This window comes from Aspergillus melleus (genome assembly GCF_016097325.1).
Source record: "Aspergillus melleus strain CBS 546.65 chromosome Unknown contig4, whole genome shotgun sequence".
NCBI lineage: Eukaryota > Fungi > Ascomycota > Eurotiomycetes > Eurotiales > Aspergillaceae > Aspergillus > Aspergillus melleus.
Genome location: NW_025763373.1, coordinates 4,449,931 through 4,465,762, shown reverse-complemented (window position 1 = coordinate 4,465,762; position 15,832 = coordinate 4,449,931). Strand labels below are relative to the sequence as shown.

Sequence of the window (15,832 nt, the reverse complement as noted above, 5' to 3'; positions counted from 1 at the left end):
GCCATTGAGGATTATTCATGAAAGGGACCTAGCGCGACATTCCAAAACATAGATTTCCTCACGTTTGACAATGGCTGTTCAGCATCAGATTTACTTTTGACGAAGACACATTTTTCTCGCTCTTTTCCTCGTCGCGAAACCCTGGTCGATGTTGATTGGCGACTTTTCTTCTTACGCGAAGCAGATCTGCCTTTGTTCGATGTCTTTGAGCTGGTTTTTCCTGTTGAAGGGGCCGGCGGGGGGTTCGTGGAAGGATTTGTTCCGACGAGTTTCTCCATTTCGAGATATTTGCTGCGTTCTTGATGTGTTTCGTTTCGGCTCTCACGAAGTTGATTCAGGAGACGTTGTTGCTCTCCCAATGCACCAATCAATTGCTCTTCCAAGCGGAAGCTTTTCGCTTGTGACTCTTCCAACTGTGTTTGTATTTGATCTCTTTCTTTTTCGAGGATCTCGACTTCTTTCTTCAGAATCTTTATCTCTTCCTGGAGAAATGAAAGACGAGATTTTAGATCTTTTATCTCCTCGGTCTCATGTTGCTTTTTGCTCTTCTGGTCATTGTCATTGCCCAGCAAGCTGCGGAGCTTTCTGACTTCCCCTTCCTTTGCCTTCAATTGACCATTGAGCTGGCGAATCTCACGATTTTTGCAATTGACCTGTGTCTGTAATTCTTGAGACCTGATCAATTCTTCTCGAGCAGCCGGGTCTAATCGCTGATTTTCGCCGGGAAGGCTATCTCGAGTGGGCTCATTAAGCAGGGACGGGGACGAGGACAGAGGCGTGAATGGCGTGTTAATCTTGTTGTCGAAATCCTGCACCGTACGAGATGTCGCGCTTCCGGCGTCCGGCGTAGATAGAACAGACTCGTCTTTAAGCCCAGGACAGTCAGTATATAACACGCCCCAGTCGAATGCTGTCTCAGGGAGTAGCTCCTCCATACCTGTAAGTGATAATTTAGGGCTGGGGGGTCGATTTCTACTAGGACCGACGCCCGGATCATCCTGAAAATCCTTCACGGCAATCTTCCCCTTTGCCTCTTTTTGCTGGGGGCTCTGCTTTGTCGAATCGGTTCGCTTTGACGAGGTTTTGCTAAGACTTGAGTCCGGTCGATGGGTCTTTGGAGGCCGTTTGGGATTTGGTGGTGGACTTCTCGCTGGCTGCTTTCCCTTGGATGATGTGGGCGCTTCCCTTGACAGTTGACTTGTTCGGCGGTTTCTCTCAAAGTTATCCTGGTTTTCTCTTTCTCTGCCACATCCTTCGTGATTGTGAGCCATGATACTGCCAGTGGACTGTTGAGAATTCCAGCATCAATGGACCGAGCTGATGAAAGGACTGGAAGTCCAACGCCGGCTTCTTGGGCGCGGGGTAAGCGAATCCTGTGACCTGCTGTGTAGCAGGGGTCACGAGGCAGCTTATGGACATAATATGCGGTCATACGAAGCCAAGCAAAATGGTATGGAATGTGGTGGGTTCTCGGTCCTGTTAGCTGACTGGAGAGATTCGACATAATGCACAAATCCGGGAACCATATTATATAAAGTGTACCGAAGGCAGGAGAGCTCTATATCAGCCCGAATAATGATCAGCAAAGACAAAATCATGAGGCACCCTCTTGAGCCGCAATAAAAGCAGCCACGCTACCCGACGCGCGCGGATATTGGGCCTGAGCCTGCTGAGCGCTTGTGCTTTGCCCATTCGAACGGACTCGGTTCAGGTCTGCCTGCCCCCAGCCACCTCCACCCGGTGTGTGTATGACGCATCTATCCCCCGTTTCCATCCTCACCATATTCTTCGATCCCATATTCACCCATCGCCATTCCTCCTTGTCCCCTTCTCTCACACGACGAACCCAGTAATTCGCACCTCGTTCTCCTGGCTCCCCTCCATTCATTCCGTATGGAGGTATGCTTCGCCGCTCCGTGATAACGCTAAAGCTCAAAGGTGCCCGACATTCGATATCACGGACGACTCCATTACCTCCATTATGAATCCCCCTTCCCCCAGTGCCCTGACGAATGGCAAACTCGCGCAGAATCACCGGGTAACGCTTCTCGAGGCTCTCAGGATCCGTGATCCTGGTATTGGTCATGTGCGTGTGCACACCTGAAGCGCCGTCTTGGATAGCTGTAGCGCCGGAACCACCGCAAATTGTCTCCCCAAAGGCATACGCATAGCCGCTTAGCCGATTGCCGTCTTTATCCTTACCTCCCTCGCCAAAGAACCCGAGACAGTTCATGCAACCGTGTGAGGCTGCGGCTACGCGGAATGCGCGAAGGATCACGTCGACTATGCGCTGTGAAGTCAATGTGTTCCCAGAGCACACGGCAGGACCAGCGGATGGGTTGAGAAAAGATCCTTTCGGAAGGATAACGTCGATCGGGGCCAGACAGCCTTGGTTGAGTGGGATGTCAGTGCCAATCAACAGGCGCATGGTATAGATTATAGCAGAGTGTGTGATAGCCGGTGGAGCGTTGATGTTGCCGAGGAGTTCACAGCCAGTGCCGGTAAAGTCGAAGACGGCTGATCCATCTGAAGCGATGGTGATTGAGAGTCTGATGAGTGAGCCGTTGTCCATCTGATCTTCGGCTATGAGGTGAGATCCCAGCTTCTCGCAGGTCGACCGAAGGTAGGCTCTGACAGCAAGCTCGGCGTTGGACTGGATGGCGCCCATATATAGCTGAACCACCGGTAGCGTGTATTCCTCAATCAGAGCCTGAACAAGCATCATTCCCTTATGGTTGGCCGCTACCTGGGCTTTCAGGTCGGAGATATTATCCGAAATGTGACGGCTCCCTGAACAGCCTGCGTACTGCCCAGGACTGAGAAGGATTTCAGTGATACCCTCATCATCGAAGTGTTCAGCGTGAACAAGCTTAAATGATCGAATTGCAGCACCTTCTTGCCAGAGCTCTGTAGAGTTCGGCGGCATAGATGTACCCCCAAGTCCTCCAATATCGGTGTGGTGGCCGCGCGAGGCGACGTAAAACGCAACTTCTTTCCCGGATCTTTCGAAAACAGGCGTAATGACTGTTATGTCAGGTAAATGTGTTCCACCGGCTTCTGGGTGATTTGATACTAGAACATCCCCAGGAGCAAGCTTGCCCTTGTGCAGCTCGTGCTGAAATTTCACCGCGTAGCTCATCGACCCGAGGTGGACAGGAACATGGGGAGCGTTGGCCACAAGCCCCCCTAAAACAGTTAGCATATCTTTTAGGTTGAGTTATGATGATTCATACCGTCTGGTCCGAATAAAGCGCAGGAAAAGTCCAAGCGTTCTTTGATGTTCAACGAGACCGAGGTCTTCTGTAGAGCGCGACCCATTTGCTCCGCGATGCTCATAAAGCGATGACCGAATACCGACAACTGGATATGATCTACTGATGTGGGGTCCTTCAAAACAGGCGATGCGCTCGCTTTGACGTCGATAACGACGTGAGACTTCAGGATCTTAGCCTCAGCATTCGGCGTAATGACGAGTGTCTGGGTTTGGTCAATGATGACGGCTGGTCCAGTGACAATTACAGATGGTGAGAGGTTCTGCAACAGGTACACAGGCGTGGCGCAATTTCCCGGGCCTTCAAGATACACCATCGTCTGTTTTCGTTTAGCCACTCATCACTAAGTAAAAGGGAGAGGTATCTTACTGTGCGCTCTGCTATTTCCTTCGATACAACGGCGAAAGATGTTTTTCTCAACTGCGCATCGAGCTGGGTTCCATCTGGACCCAGGCCTCCACTTGCCCCAATGCCCTTAACACGAACATCATCCACAAAAATTGGCCGCTCATTAGGAAACAAGAAGGCAAACTCGCGAAGGTGTGCCTTCTTAAACTCTTCCTTGAAATCACCTTCCTGCGGCTTCAGAACCATGATAGATGTTTCGGTCCCTTGATAACGCATATTCAAGTAGTATTGAAAGGTGATATCATTGTCTCGGATGCCCTGTTCGATAAGCTTCTGATGAACCTTGCTCTGAAGATGAAGTAGACGACTATTCAATCTTTCTTGCGACTCGTCGTTGTAGACTTCGTTAACGGGCTCTTGGGCGTCCTGTACCACGTTCGCCAATGCCATGCCTACACAATCAGCATACCTCCTGCTATAGAGGAGGAACTCTTACCATATGCAGACAGAATACTGGAATATTTGTGAATGATGACTGTAGATATTCCCAGCTTGCCTGCAACACCGCAGGCATGTTGCCCGCCAGCGCCTCCAAACACACTGAGGTGGTGACTTGCTGAGTCCATGTCAGTAGATTAAAGCCAACTATTATTAAAGGTCTTACCAATATCATATCCCTTTCCCTCTGTAAGCGCTCGGATTGGTCTACACATCGCTTCGTTTGCGACATCCAGGAAGCCACAGGCCACCTCTTCCGGGCTTAAGGACCGGCCTGTTTCGGCGTTGATTCTGGCCGTGAGAGACGCGAATTTCTCTCGTACGATCCCAGAATCGAGCGGCTCATTCTCGTTCTCGCCAAATATTCTAGGAAAGAAATCTGGCAGAAGTCGACCGAGAAAGAGATTGGCATCTGTGACAGTGAGAGGTCCCCCTTTCCTATAGCACGCAGGGCCAGGGTGAGAGGATGCGCTCTCTGGACCAACTGCAAAAAGGCCGTTTTTCCACTGCAGTGTTGATCCACCACCGGCGGCAACTGTGTTGATATCCAACTGAGGACTCTGAATCGTCACGCCGGCAGTAGTACTTTCGAAGACCGTCTCCAATTGCCCTCCATATCTCGAAACGTCTGTCGACGTACCACCCATGTCGAACCCTACTATCGGGATTTTATTCCGCTCATCGTACGAGGTGTTGGCATAACCAACCACCCCACCTGCTCTGTCAGCAACCTTCAACGCTTGAGTTAGATATTCAAAGAAATTACCTGCAGGTCCGCTCAATATGCCTCGGAGTCCACTGAAGCTATTGTGACTTACAAGCCCGCCATCAGACTGCATGAAGTCACAGCGAACACCATCCAGATTACCACCTTCAAAGCCCTGGGAAAATCCGGCCAGATACTTTTTTATCTCCGGAGTCAAGTATGCATCGGCTGAGGCAGAGCTACCACGAGGAACCATTTTGATCATGTTCGCAGCCACAGCAGAGGATAGTGAGACATGGGTGAAGCCTTCCTCGATAGCCAGCTCTCCAACCCGTTTCTCATGTTCGGGGTATATATGCGAATGAGCCAGGCAAATGGCAAGAGTATCGATGCCATCGATGCGAAGACCCTTCAGTGTCGCGCGCACCTCCATCTCATCAAGGGGTTCGAGGATTCGGACCATGTCGCCACTAATACCACGTATCAATACCCCTGGTATTTCATGTTCAGACTTGAACAAGCCATCAACGTCCTCGTCAAATCCCTCAATGGTAACTCTCGCGTCAATCTCACGCACGTCGGAATACAATACCTCGGGCTTGACGATGTTGAGATCAAATAGCCTGGGTCTGGATTGGTATCCGATATTCAAGAGATCCCGAAATCCCTTTGTAACTAGAAAGGCGTGCTTTGTCCCCTTTCTCTCTAGCAAGGCATTTGTGGCTACTGTGGTGCCCATTCGGATGAACTCGATGTCCCGTTTTGGGAGAGGGCTCCCGCGGGTGAGCTCTTCGCCATAGAATTGGGATAGAATACGTCGGATTCCTTATATAGTAAGAACATGTTGAGCACCTATTAGTCTCGATCATACCTTCTGTGGGTGCATCCTCATAGTTGGATGGATCAACTGAGAGAAGCTTTATGACAACGTCTTGTTGGCCGGGGAGGCTAGCCCAAACATCGGTAAAGGTACCACCTCGGTCTGGTTTAATGGACCCATGTCAGCGCCGAATCTTGAGATAACTTTCAAGCCTTACCAATAGCAATCTTAATGCCCTCTGGTCTCGGTGCCATGGTTCGTATTCTGCTGGTTTTTGGTCTTTGGGCTTCGGATTTTGTCAGGGGCAACAGGGGCCTTTATAACTATTTTGAAGATACCAGATCCTCATCGAGCACATTGCCCCCCTCAGTAGGCGATAACTGCTCGCGAAAATCCGGCAGGTCGTTACCGTAGGCCTGGAGGGCCAAGCAAGAAGATCAATCATGCTTCAATATAATTGGCGGGGCTAAATTAGTATCCTCCACCCGTCGTATCGACCATCCTCTTCCACCAGGCGATCCTTGACGCTTCCCCGCAAAGCTTATCGGGGCGTAGGATTCGAGTCCTGGAGTCCTGATTGAAATAACAGAAGGTCCTTCCGGTGATGGTTTTCGAACATATCATTTGCTCCAAACCCCTGATATCTGCCAAGCCCTATGATAGGGTTTCTTTCGGAATCGCCGCCTTTTTGGCGCATATATATAGGCCATCCAGGTTATGTGCCTCCTGGATTCATTGTAAACCTTCCTGAAGTTGAAACGAGATTGTGAGCACTAGATCGATTTGTCATCCCTTCTATCCCATCATGAAAGATCCAAAGACCCCAGACGAGGAGACTCCAGCTGTCAAAATGGAACTTGCTGGGGCCATGGATCAGGCAGCATCATATCTGGCTCAGAGTAATCAATATCCGCCCATGACGCCAGAGATGGAAAAGAAATTGATTCGGAAACTTGACTGGATCCTGGTTCCGATGGTAAGTGTTGGACTCCTCCATGCAACATACACGGTTCTAATCAACAGCCAGTTGTTTCTGACGGCCACATTGGGAGCAGTTGATAAAGTTGCAATCAGTACGGCGGCTATATATGGGCTGAAAGAAGGTAATCAACCCCGAACGGTCTTTTGAGTAGATACTCACCTTTACTGCACAGACCTTCATCTAGTTGGCCAGCAATATTCCTGGGCAGGATCCATTCTCTCCATCGGTGTACGATTTCCATACCTTACCTTCTGAATTAGCCTGACTCAACATCGCAGGCAATTGTTGGGATGTGGCCCTCTTCATACTTGATTCAAAAGCTCCCTTCGGCGAAGTACTTATCATCTTGCGCGTTTGGTTGGTCTGCCATGGCCCTCTTGATCTCCTCGTGCCGGAATTGGAGTGGCCTGATGGCGTTACGGTTCTTCATGGGTAGGTGGCCCCCATATAGCCCTCGGCTAGTGCTACAGAGAATGCTGACAACATAGGCTGCTTGGAAGCTATTATCGTTCCGTCCGTCACCCTTATCGTCGCTGGTTTCTATAAGAAGCATGAACAACCGCCGAGAAATGCTATTGCTTTGGCCGCAGTTAGCTCAGTGATCAACGGCTTTTTATCATGGGCGGTTGGTCATATACCTGATTCTGCTCCATTGGCGATCTGGCAGTACCTGTATCTCATCGTTGGTATGTCGTGCCCATGACAAAGTGAGCAGTTCTAATCCTCGCAGGCACTGTCTCCATAACATGGTCTATAGTGGCCTTTATTTTTCTCCCTGATTCTCCCATGACTGCCTCCTTCTTGTCCGAGCAGGAGAAATATTATGCGGTGCAACGGGTGGCTGAGAATAAAACCGGAATTGTCAACAAGCAGTGGAAAGGCAACCAGGCCCTCGAGGCCATCATGGACCCGAAGACGTGGATCCTTTTCTTCTTCAACATTGCTATCAACATTCCCAACGGAGGTAACGTCTGGCATTCGGTAGGACCATGTCCCCGTACTGACAGTCTCAGGCCTCACCACCTTTAGTGGAATCATCATCAATAACCTTGGATTCTCCCCTGTTAACACATCCCTCTTGAACATGCCGACCGGTATCATGTCGACCATCTCGGCCTTTTTCTTCTCGTGGCTAGCCGCGAAGTGGACCGACCGGAGGTGTCTTGTTACGATGATCGCGGCCTGTTTGCCGATCATAGGATCGGTGGTTGTCTATACTCTTCCACGAACGAACATTGGGGGGCAGATGGTCGGGATATATCTGGTATGTGCTTGGTCTCGCAATCCTTATAAAAGTCCACTAACCGTGCAACAGTTATATACCTACTTTGGTCCATACGTAGTTGGTATGTATTCCACCTGAGTAACCGGGTCATGCTGAATTTTTCAGGAATTTCAATGGCCCAGGCCAATACTGCTGGCCACACGAAGAAGAACTTTCAATATTCGATTTTGTATATCGGCTATGCCGTTGGTAGGTGTCATCTCGTCGTCCCTTTTGCAATTCCGAGCTCACACCGCACCCAGGCAATTTGATCGGACCTCAAACATTCCGCGAGGAACAGGCTCCTGCCTACACAGGAGGCTTTGTCGCGATGTTAGCTTGCTATTGTGCCTGTATCGGTCTGATTGGGGCGTATTGGGTTCTCGTAATCCGAATGAACCGGCGATTGGATGGTATTGATCCTGAGTCTGGGCCTTCTAACGAAGGTGACCTGGCTGGTGCATTTTCCGATCAGACAGACTTTGAGCAGAAGAACTTCAGATACACTACCTAAAGTTCCGTTCAGGAGCAGTACTAGGGAGGGAAATTCAAACAATGTTGCATAGTTGCAAATGAATGCTATGTCTCCCCGTACTGACATGATTAGTTTGAGATGCAATCAGAAAGATAGCCCTTCAATTGATGGACAATTCATGAACGATGGCAAAGGATTGAAAGATGAAGGATGATAGAAGAAGGGCGACGAAAGAAGGAAGGGAAGCGGACGGACCCTACAGAGCAAACAGAACAAACAGAGCAAACATATAGTCTTCACTCACTAACCCGAGTAGGAAAGGTGTTTCCCCGCATGGCTGATAACGACCGGAGGAAGGTCCACCGCTGAACTTGATACACCTGACGATCATCGTCGCGTACGAGATTCGCTTTTTTTTTTTTCATTTCTGGATGTAGCCAGCTAACTGTGAGAATTTCAATGGTCTCCCAAAAACGCATTCAGTGCGAAAACCGTCGACGATCCGGTTGTCACCAATGCAAGGCGAAGCATGTCCGCTGTACCGAAGAAACACCGCGATGTCGGCGTTGCGAGCGTTTGAACCTCAAATGCGAGCGTGGTCTAAAATTGATGTTCCAAGAGGATGCGCTTCAGCGAGGTATTAGTTTTGGCCGCGAAGGTAACACCTCCGAGAAATCTTGGGTTCTACATTCTTAGGCAAACAAATATAGGGAAATGGGGCAAGAAAGCTGGCAAAGAAGCTGCATCGTCCTCTTCGCATACAACGGGATGCCACACTTTACTCCCGTTGGACCAATACGTCGGAAGGTATATCTTTCTGAACACAACAAAGAGCGACTTCCAGAATGAACATCACCACTTGGAACTGACCAGCCTTGACGAGGTTACTCATGACGATCTATCAGCAATGACCATGGATTATGATCATCTCGATCTGATGACTCTCTCTTTCGGTCATCCGTTGGCTGAGTATACCGAAGCCGAGAGCTATCTCCTTAACTACTTTATTCATGGGATCGGGCCGAACTGCGCATTGAGTCAGCTAGACAACCCATACATATCGCTCATAACGCCGCTTTGTTTTGTACATCCAACTCTACGAAACGCTTTGCTAGCAGCCTCGGGGAATCAATTGCGCCTTTTGGGAGACACGCGGTTTGCCAAGGAGACGTTGGTTTATAAGAACAGGGCCCTAAATAGCCTGCATCAAGCTATCTCGCTCAATAGGATTGACGATGGTGTTATTGCAACCGTACTGATGCTCTGCTTCCATGATGTAAGTATACCCATGACAATTTTCAATTGTACTGACGCAATCAGATATCAGATGAGTGTGATCCCTCATGGGTAACGCACCTTCATGCCGGTTTTGAACTGCTGAACCACACTACACCAACGCATCATGAGAGTACATCCTTACGTAAATTCTGTACTATGTATTTTGTCGCACACGATGTCATGAGTCGAACAGCGTCAAAGAAAAGGGCGCAGGTCAAGCGAGTATACAGTTGGACAGAGAGCGATGACTTAGATGAGGTGAGATGATAAGACTCCTGGGAATGCTAGAGGCTGACAGGCTAGATTGACATGGTTATGGGCTGCTCAAGAAGATTGATGAGCCTGATTAACGAAATTTCAGACCTCGCACTAGAACAAGCCATGGTAATGCCATATGTAGCTATTGGTGATAAGCATCGCTAAGCTGGTACTAGGACGCAGAGCAAAATTCTTTTCTTAGGAGAGAAGATGGGGACGTCAACCAGAGGGCTCTCGCAATCAAGGCCTCACTATACGATCTGAAGCAAAGTCTCCCCGCACACTCAGCAGACCGAGCTGACCTGTTTCGAATTGCGGAAATAAAACGATTAACAGCACTACTATACCTCACCGAAAGAATGAATGACACTACGTGCGTACAGCAAGCCTTCAGTCCCACTCTGGACCGAGGAGACTTCTCACAACATCAATGCACATCCAGCAAACGGTACCTCATGGCCACCATCATCCGTCAAATCTCTCCTCTACCCGACTCGGCAACACTATTATGGCCACTGTTCGTCCTCGGACATTCTGGTACAGAAGATGAGGATCATCGAAGATTCGTGCTAGACAGATTAGGCAGATTGCAAAAGACACGCAATCTAGGCAGTGTTCGTCGCGCGAGAATGGCAGTCAAAAAGGCATTTCAAATGGTAGACCTGGATAGCCGAGGAAGAAGCACGTGGAGCGCGGAGACAATTGGATGTATCAGTCTGGCATAGCACTTTTGTCTATCCATAATAGGGGGTTCTTGACACATCCCGTTAAATACAAACTAAACCGACTTCTCATCCGCCGAATTCTCAATCTGCTCAACCTCGACCTTGACATCTTCATTCACCTGACCATCCAACTCAGGCCACTTGGTCATGTGTCTAGCAGCTTGAACGGTGTCAAAGACGGGTATATCACGCTGGAACAACTCCTCGATCTTTTCCAAGCTTTGGCCCATTGTCTCGGGGTAGAAGAGAAACGCCACGATTGGAAAGCAGAACGCGATCAACGCGTAGACAATATAGTATTTATATCCGATATTGCTCAGGGCAACGGGGGTGATCATTTGGACGACGAAATTCCTATTGAAGTCTCAATCAGCAATGTCTCATGGTAAAAAGGGGGCTGTTATAATGAGACAAACTTACCAAAGCCAGTGATTCGCCGTTGAGATAGATGTCATCGCCACGCGCAACCGGACCGGCGCAACCTCCGTACAATACAGAAACGAAGTCCCCAGAAACCCAATGGGAAAGAAAAAGTTGAACAAAAAGATAAAGATGACGCTGAAGATCGAAGCCGGCTCATTGCTATCCGGGAAACTATTCGTAATAGCCAACCCAGTCATGCAAATCGTCAGCCCCGTTCCGGTGAGCAGGAAGAGTTTCCGTCTCCCAAACCGATCGATCGTGAAGAAAGCGACAAACGAGGCAAGAAATTTCCAGGTCAATGCACACGCGGCCAGGATACGAGAGAGATCGTTTGAGAGGCCCAGATCTTGCTGGAAGATAGTGGTCACATAGGTGCTGATGACGTTGGCGCCGGTCATATGGATGAAGAATTGGAGGCCCATACAGAGCATGAAGCGGTAGAAGAGTTTGCCCTGTTTCATGGTGAAGATATCTCTCATTGTTGCCGCAGACCGGGCTGTTTCTTCCAGCGAGAGCTCGATCGTGGCGACCTCCTGTCGGAGATTTGGGTCATCCGGGGATACTTGTTTTACTCTTGCAAGGGCGTGAGCGGCTGCATCACGACGGCCAGAGCCAACAAGCCATCGTGGAGATTCAGGAAAGAAGAAAATCGAGGCGATAAGCGTTATGGAGATGACACAAGGGATAGCAAGGGGGACACGCCATGACACCGAAGACTGCTCGATATGGGAGAAGCCGAAATTGATCCATGAGGAGAGCATATATCCACTGGTGATTGCGATACCGTCCACGACGACATGGGCTCCCCTATTAATTGCCGGGGAGCATTCCGATTGCCAGACTGGAGTTATAGTACTCAGCTCTCCGACACCAATGCCGATTATGATACGCCCCACTATAAGTTGAGGCAGGTCGAACGAGGTACAGGAGATGATCTCCCCAATCAAGGTCAAACAGGCGCCGATGAAGATGGTCTTGCGTCGACCAAACCAGTCTCCAAGTGCTGAGCACGATAAAGCCCCGAAGAGCGCACCGAGAGTGAATGATGAGACGTAGACCCCTTGAATCACGGAGTTATAGGAGGTCCCGTCATCAGCGTGGGTGGTATCGATTTCGGGAAATGTTCGAGTCCAGCTTTCGAAGGCCAGCAAACCACCAACACCAACTTGGTTGTATCCAAACAGTATAAAGCTGGGAAAGGTGACCAGGATGGTCTGGGCTAGCATGAGGCGTCGTCCTTCCAGGAGCATGGTGCAGGCCAAGGGAAATAAGACTTCGGGTGACATGAGCACAAGCAAACGTCACGTTGCTTGCCACGACTTTATACTCGCTTCCATGATATTGAGCGATTTGAAAGCAACTTATGTGGGGACTCAGTCGACCCAATGATAGCTTTGATTTGAAATATCCCCCGCATCTTGCTCCTCTTGAGCGGAGAGATACCGGGGTAGGATCCACAGGCCATGTAGCCGACTACCTAGGCGAGGACCGTGGCATCAATTGCTAGTCTGACAAGTCTTTGCCCTGAATTGGATATACCACGCAGTTATAGGTTCATAAATGCCACATCATAGCTGAATTCGAAATTACAAGGACCCGCCGTCAACCCCTTTCACCACTCTATACAGCCTCTTATGTTCCTCTAGCAAAACCAACGTAGCCATAGTCTGGGGACCCAGCCTGACAAAGCTAGGCGTCCATCCACGGAATATCCACTTGACTCCTTCGGTGCTAGTCAATTCCCTAATAGTATTGAGACTAGACCCTTGTCCAGAGCTTCCCATCAAGTGCGTCTTGATCACATCTATCGGACTGCAGAGCGTAGTCGCAACAAGACTTGCCAGTAGAGAGGCAGATACATGAACGGCAGGATGCTCTCCCTTTGTGCCCGTAACGCGCATCAACAAGCCTTTGAAGACATCGTAGGATGCTAACTGACAGCTCGTCATGGCCGCACAGCGAAAGCAGTTGGGCCACAGCCCCTGAGTAAACGATCTCCAGCCCTCGTGGCGTTTCATTTGAACCCAGGCGTCAAAGACATGGGCATAATTGCGTCGGGAGCCAGGCGGAAGCGATCGGTCATTTTGCATGCGTATATTCGCGATATCGCACGGAGTACCGAATAGAGCCCCTATGAAGCCACTGCATCCGGCTACTAGGGCTAGAGCAGGTGCGTTTAGAGTGACGTCTTTCTCCTTGCATATATCTTTGATTGATTCGTAGAGGCCGATGCGAACAGATCCGTACGTTACTATAAGAATGAAGTCAGTATAATCACGGACAACTTCCGAGTATATGCGTACACTGCCTCATAAGCCCTGCTGACAGCTGCCTTGTTTAGCTTCGTTTGCTAATAGTGGATATCAATCAGCTTACTCCACTATATAGCCCTGATAGACCTTCAGCCCGAATAACCGTCTTAGCCGTCTTGAGCGTTCCTTGTCCAGGTCCGCCATCCATCTGCATTCGCACCTTGACTGTGTGTGTCAGTTGTGTAGGCCGCACTTTTTGGTTTATACTCACTGAGATCTAGCGGATGCGATACAGCAACTGCCATACATGATGCCGAACCACCGAACCATTTCGGATAATCAATTCTCGGTGTGGCTGACAGAGATTGGAGATAAGGTGATGGGACACTTTGTTTTACCTCCGCCATGGTGCTTGATGTGATGCTAAGCAAGCTCCATCGGCCTGAGCAGGCCAGGATGATCGATTTATATCTGGTCGTTGCTGGACTGCCATGTAGATTGGATCATGGTGTCATATAGCCGTCTCGGGTGTTCCTCATGGCATATTGACGAAGTAGCCGAGAGACGGTTATCATAAACACACACTGTTGCTAGCACCGAAGTCAGGGCATTAAGGAAATTATGTCGCTTCAAACCTATTGGTGTTGTGGTCAAGTCTACCGAATAGTGTATTCATCTCGAGTTGAGTTGTGGGAGTTGGGTGTTTGCCCAATCTTCAGTCACCTTCAGGAACCTCAGCTAATTACTCAGAAAACATTATCATATCTTAAAATACGCGCACAATCTAAATATGATAATCGATAATGGGAAAGCCGATCATCGACCAGTCTCATCAGAGCACAGCGGCTGCAAGATATTTTCTCGTAGCCAGGACCAATGGATAGTAGTGGCATATTCCATGGTCCTCTTCAAAAGCTTGAGCAATTTGAACAGCCCATACACATCTCTGGTGTCTGCAGCTGCTGCTCGCCAAGGACCAAGTACATGCTGTGCCCACAATGTCAACTAAGCTTTCCCGATAATGGACATCAGACTACTCACAATCCGATCGCCGTTGTGCGACGTATCACCGAATGCAATATACGTATGCCAGTCATGGCCAATAACGGTCCACCCTATCATTGGCGGCAGATCACTGAATGAACAAGGCTGTATTCTCTGCTGTAAGCTCCTGAGATGCTGCATTCCGGCCGCTAACCATAACGCAAGTTGAGCAAGCGCTTCATCTTTCTCTCCATTCTCATCATTGGCTACCAACCCGGAGAACAGTATCAGTCGCTTAGTATCAGGATCCGTTGACTGGCTCAATTTATCGCCCACTTCCGTGAGGGATAGTATTCGATATAGCTCCGAAGTCTGGCTGACGCTGTGATGGAAAGAAAAGGCGTAGTCGGCCGTTTTGCGGATCCGATGATGGTGAGGCATTAGGGGAAGCAGATCCGGGTTTATTGTTTGTGTTTGACTATGTCGAGTATTAGCAAGGAAACGAGAGAACAGATAGTTAGACTTACACATTCTCTACTTTCAGCATGCTCCCCTTCGATGCAAAACGGAGGAGTGGATGAATGACACTCGAGCACCATTGACTCCCATCTTGTTGCCGACTACTGCAGTCTCTAGCCTCATCAAGTATTTCTATCACGCTCTCCCAGAGACGGGCAAGTTCTCTATCCGAATGAGTCCCTGAAATGTCATACGCGGAGTCCGGGATTGACTGCGCGACCAGGGGAAAAGAAGTGAGTATCTGATCCTATACAAGAGATCAAGTTAATATCAGCTACTGGCACTGCGAGGTAGTGATTATTTGTTTGCACCTTCAGCTGAGCGGGAATCACTCCTTCCTCGAGAGATTGGCTGATAATTTCATACACAGGCATAACCCTTTCCGGCAGAGCTATCGTGGATGGAACATCACACAAGATAGCAGGCCTTGACACTCGTAAATCATGCAGTAGATCTCGCACCCAATCTACCGTCCGTTTATGACGCGTCGAGGTGGAATGTGATTCGAGGTCACTAAGTGCGGCAGCCGATGCACTCTGGTCGGGCAGTATTTCATCATTGTTGCTGCCACACTGACGGTTCGCGGGGTCCTCAGATCTATGACTCTTCCGTTTCCGGTTTTCCAGTAATGGGGTCAGCTCGGGGGATGAGAGAGGTGATGAGTCTAGATCAACAGGAGGTGGCGTTGGGCGGTCATGAAGCCAGCGCCAAACGATTGTGTTGTCGTGAGGGGCCATGGCGCGTTCGAATCACACACAAGGTGGAGAAAGGAACAAGACTGTGTTCAGTTACAGAACTCCGTAGAAAATCTGTACATTCGCATCTGGCATGTCACGTTTGATGACTGAAGTGAGTGTTGATGCGTGTACACCGTAAGGGTCGGCATGTGGATGATTAGGTGCCTGAGGCCGCAATACATATGCCAAGCATTCTGCCATCCGTCTACCCTGTTTTGATGCTCTTCTATACCGTAGAGTGAGCACGCGAGAATTCGGACATCTTTGGAGCCTCGGGACTTGTCTTGTATC

The 15,832-nt window shown here is 49.4% G+C and overlaps 8 protein-coding genes across 8 annotated transcripts; 2 read left to right on the top strand and 6 right to left on the bottom strand.

Annotated features, from left to right (window-relative positions):
• Positions 1-11: 11 nt before the first annotated feature.
• On the bottom strand, positions 12-935 carry LDX57_008313 (uncharacterized protein; the record flags this gene model as incomplete). The annotated part of the gene is made up of 1 exon (XM_046090036.1): positions 12-935. The coding sequence occupies one exon, from the start codon at positions 933-935 to the stop codon at positions 12-14; it is 924 nt and encodes a 307-aa protein (XP_045946008.1).
• A 620-nt stretch (positions 936-1,555) lies between these two features.
• Positions 1,556-3,933, bottom strand: LDX57_008312 (uncharacterized protein). The gene is made up of 2 exons (XM_046090035.1): positions 3,234-3,933; positions 1,556-3,186 (listed from the first exon to the last, which is right to left on the bottom strand). Exons 1-2 carry the CDS (start codon positions 3,586-3,588, stop codon positions 1,595-1,597), a joined length of 1,947 nt encoding a protein of 648 aa, XP_045946007.1. The 5' UTR covers positions 3,589-3,933; the 3' UTR covers positions 1,556-1,594.
• A 322-nt stretch (positions 3,934-4,255) lies between these two features.
• LDX57_008311 (uncharacterized protein) lies at positions 4,256-5,898 on the bottom strand (the record flags this gene model as incomplete). The annotated part of the gene is made up of 3 exons (XM_046090034.1): positions 4,256-5,649; positions 5,696-5,806; positions 5,862-5,898. The coding sequence occupies 3 exons, from the start codon at positions 5,896-5,898 to the stop codon at positions 4,256-4,258; spliced, it is 1,542 nt and encodes a 513-aa protein (XP_045946006.1).
• Positions 5,899-6,412: 514 nt separating this feature from the next.
• Positions 6,413-7,021, top strand: LDX57_008310 (uncharacterized protein). Its single transcript, XM_046090033.1, has 2 exons — positions 6,413-6,854; positions 6,905-7,021. Exon 1 carries the CDS (start codon positions 6,450-6,452, stop codon positions 6,771-6,773), a length of 324 nt encoding a protein of 107 aa, XP_045946005.1. The 5' UTR covers positions 6,413-6,449; the 3' UTR covers positions 6,774-6,854; positions 6,905-7,021.
• On the top strand, positions 6,995-8,404 carry LDX57_008309 (uncharacterized protein; the record flags this gene model as incomplete). The annotated part of the gene is made up of 7 exons (XM_046090032.1): positions 6,995-7,058; positions 7,115-7,312; positions 7,357-7,590; positions 7,640-7,890; positions 7,942-7,972; positions 8,017-8,100; positions 8,154-8,404. The coding sequence occupies 7 exons, from the start codon at positions 6,995-6,997 to the stop codon at positions 8,402-8,404; spliced, it is 1,113 nt and encodes a 370-aa protein (XP_045946004.1).
• Positions 8,405-10,679: 2,275 nt separating this feature from the next.
• Positions 10,680-12,335, bottom strand: LDX57_008308 (uncharacterized protein; the record flags this gene model as incomplete). The annotated part of the gene is made up of 2 exons (XM_046090031.1): positions 10,680-10,980; positions 11,047-12,335. 2 exons carry the CDS (start codon positions 12,333-12,335, stop codon positions 10,680-10,682), a joined length of 1,590 nt encoding a protein of 529 aa, XP_045946003.1.
• Positions 12,336-12,635: 300 nt separating this feature from the next.
• On the bottom strand, positions 12,636-13,606 carry DIC1_2 (Mitochondrial dicarboxylate transporter; the record flags this gene model as incomplete). Its single annotated transcript, XM_046090030.1, has 4 exons — positions 12,636-13,300; positions 13,353-13,377; positions 13,426-13,526; positions 13,573-13,606. The coding sequence occupies 4 exons, from the start codon at positions 13,604-13,606 to the stop codon at positions 12,636-12,638; spliced, it is 825 nt and encodes a 274-aa protein (XP_045946002.1).
• Positions 13,607-14,117: 511 nt separating this feature from the next.
• LDX57_008306 (uncharacterized protein) lies at positions 14,118-15,541 on the bottom strand (the record flags this gene model as incomplete). The annotated part of the gene is made up of 4 exons (XM_046090029.1): positions 14,118-14,288; positions 14,343-14,763; positions 14,813-15,051; positions 15,116-15,541. The coding sequence occupies 4 exons, from the start codon at positions 15,539-15,541 to the stop codon at positions 14,118-14,120; spliced, it is 1,257 nt and encodes a 418-aa protein (XP_045946001.1).
• Between the last annotated feature and the right edge of the window lie 291 nt (positions 15,542-15,832).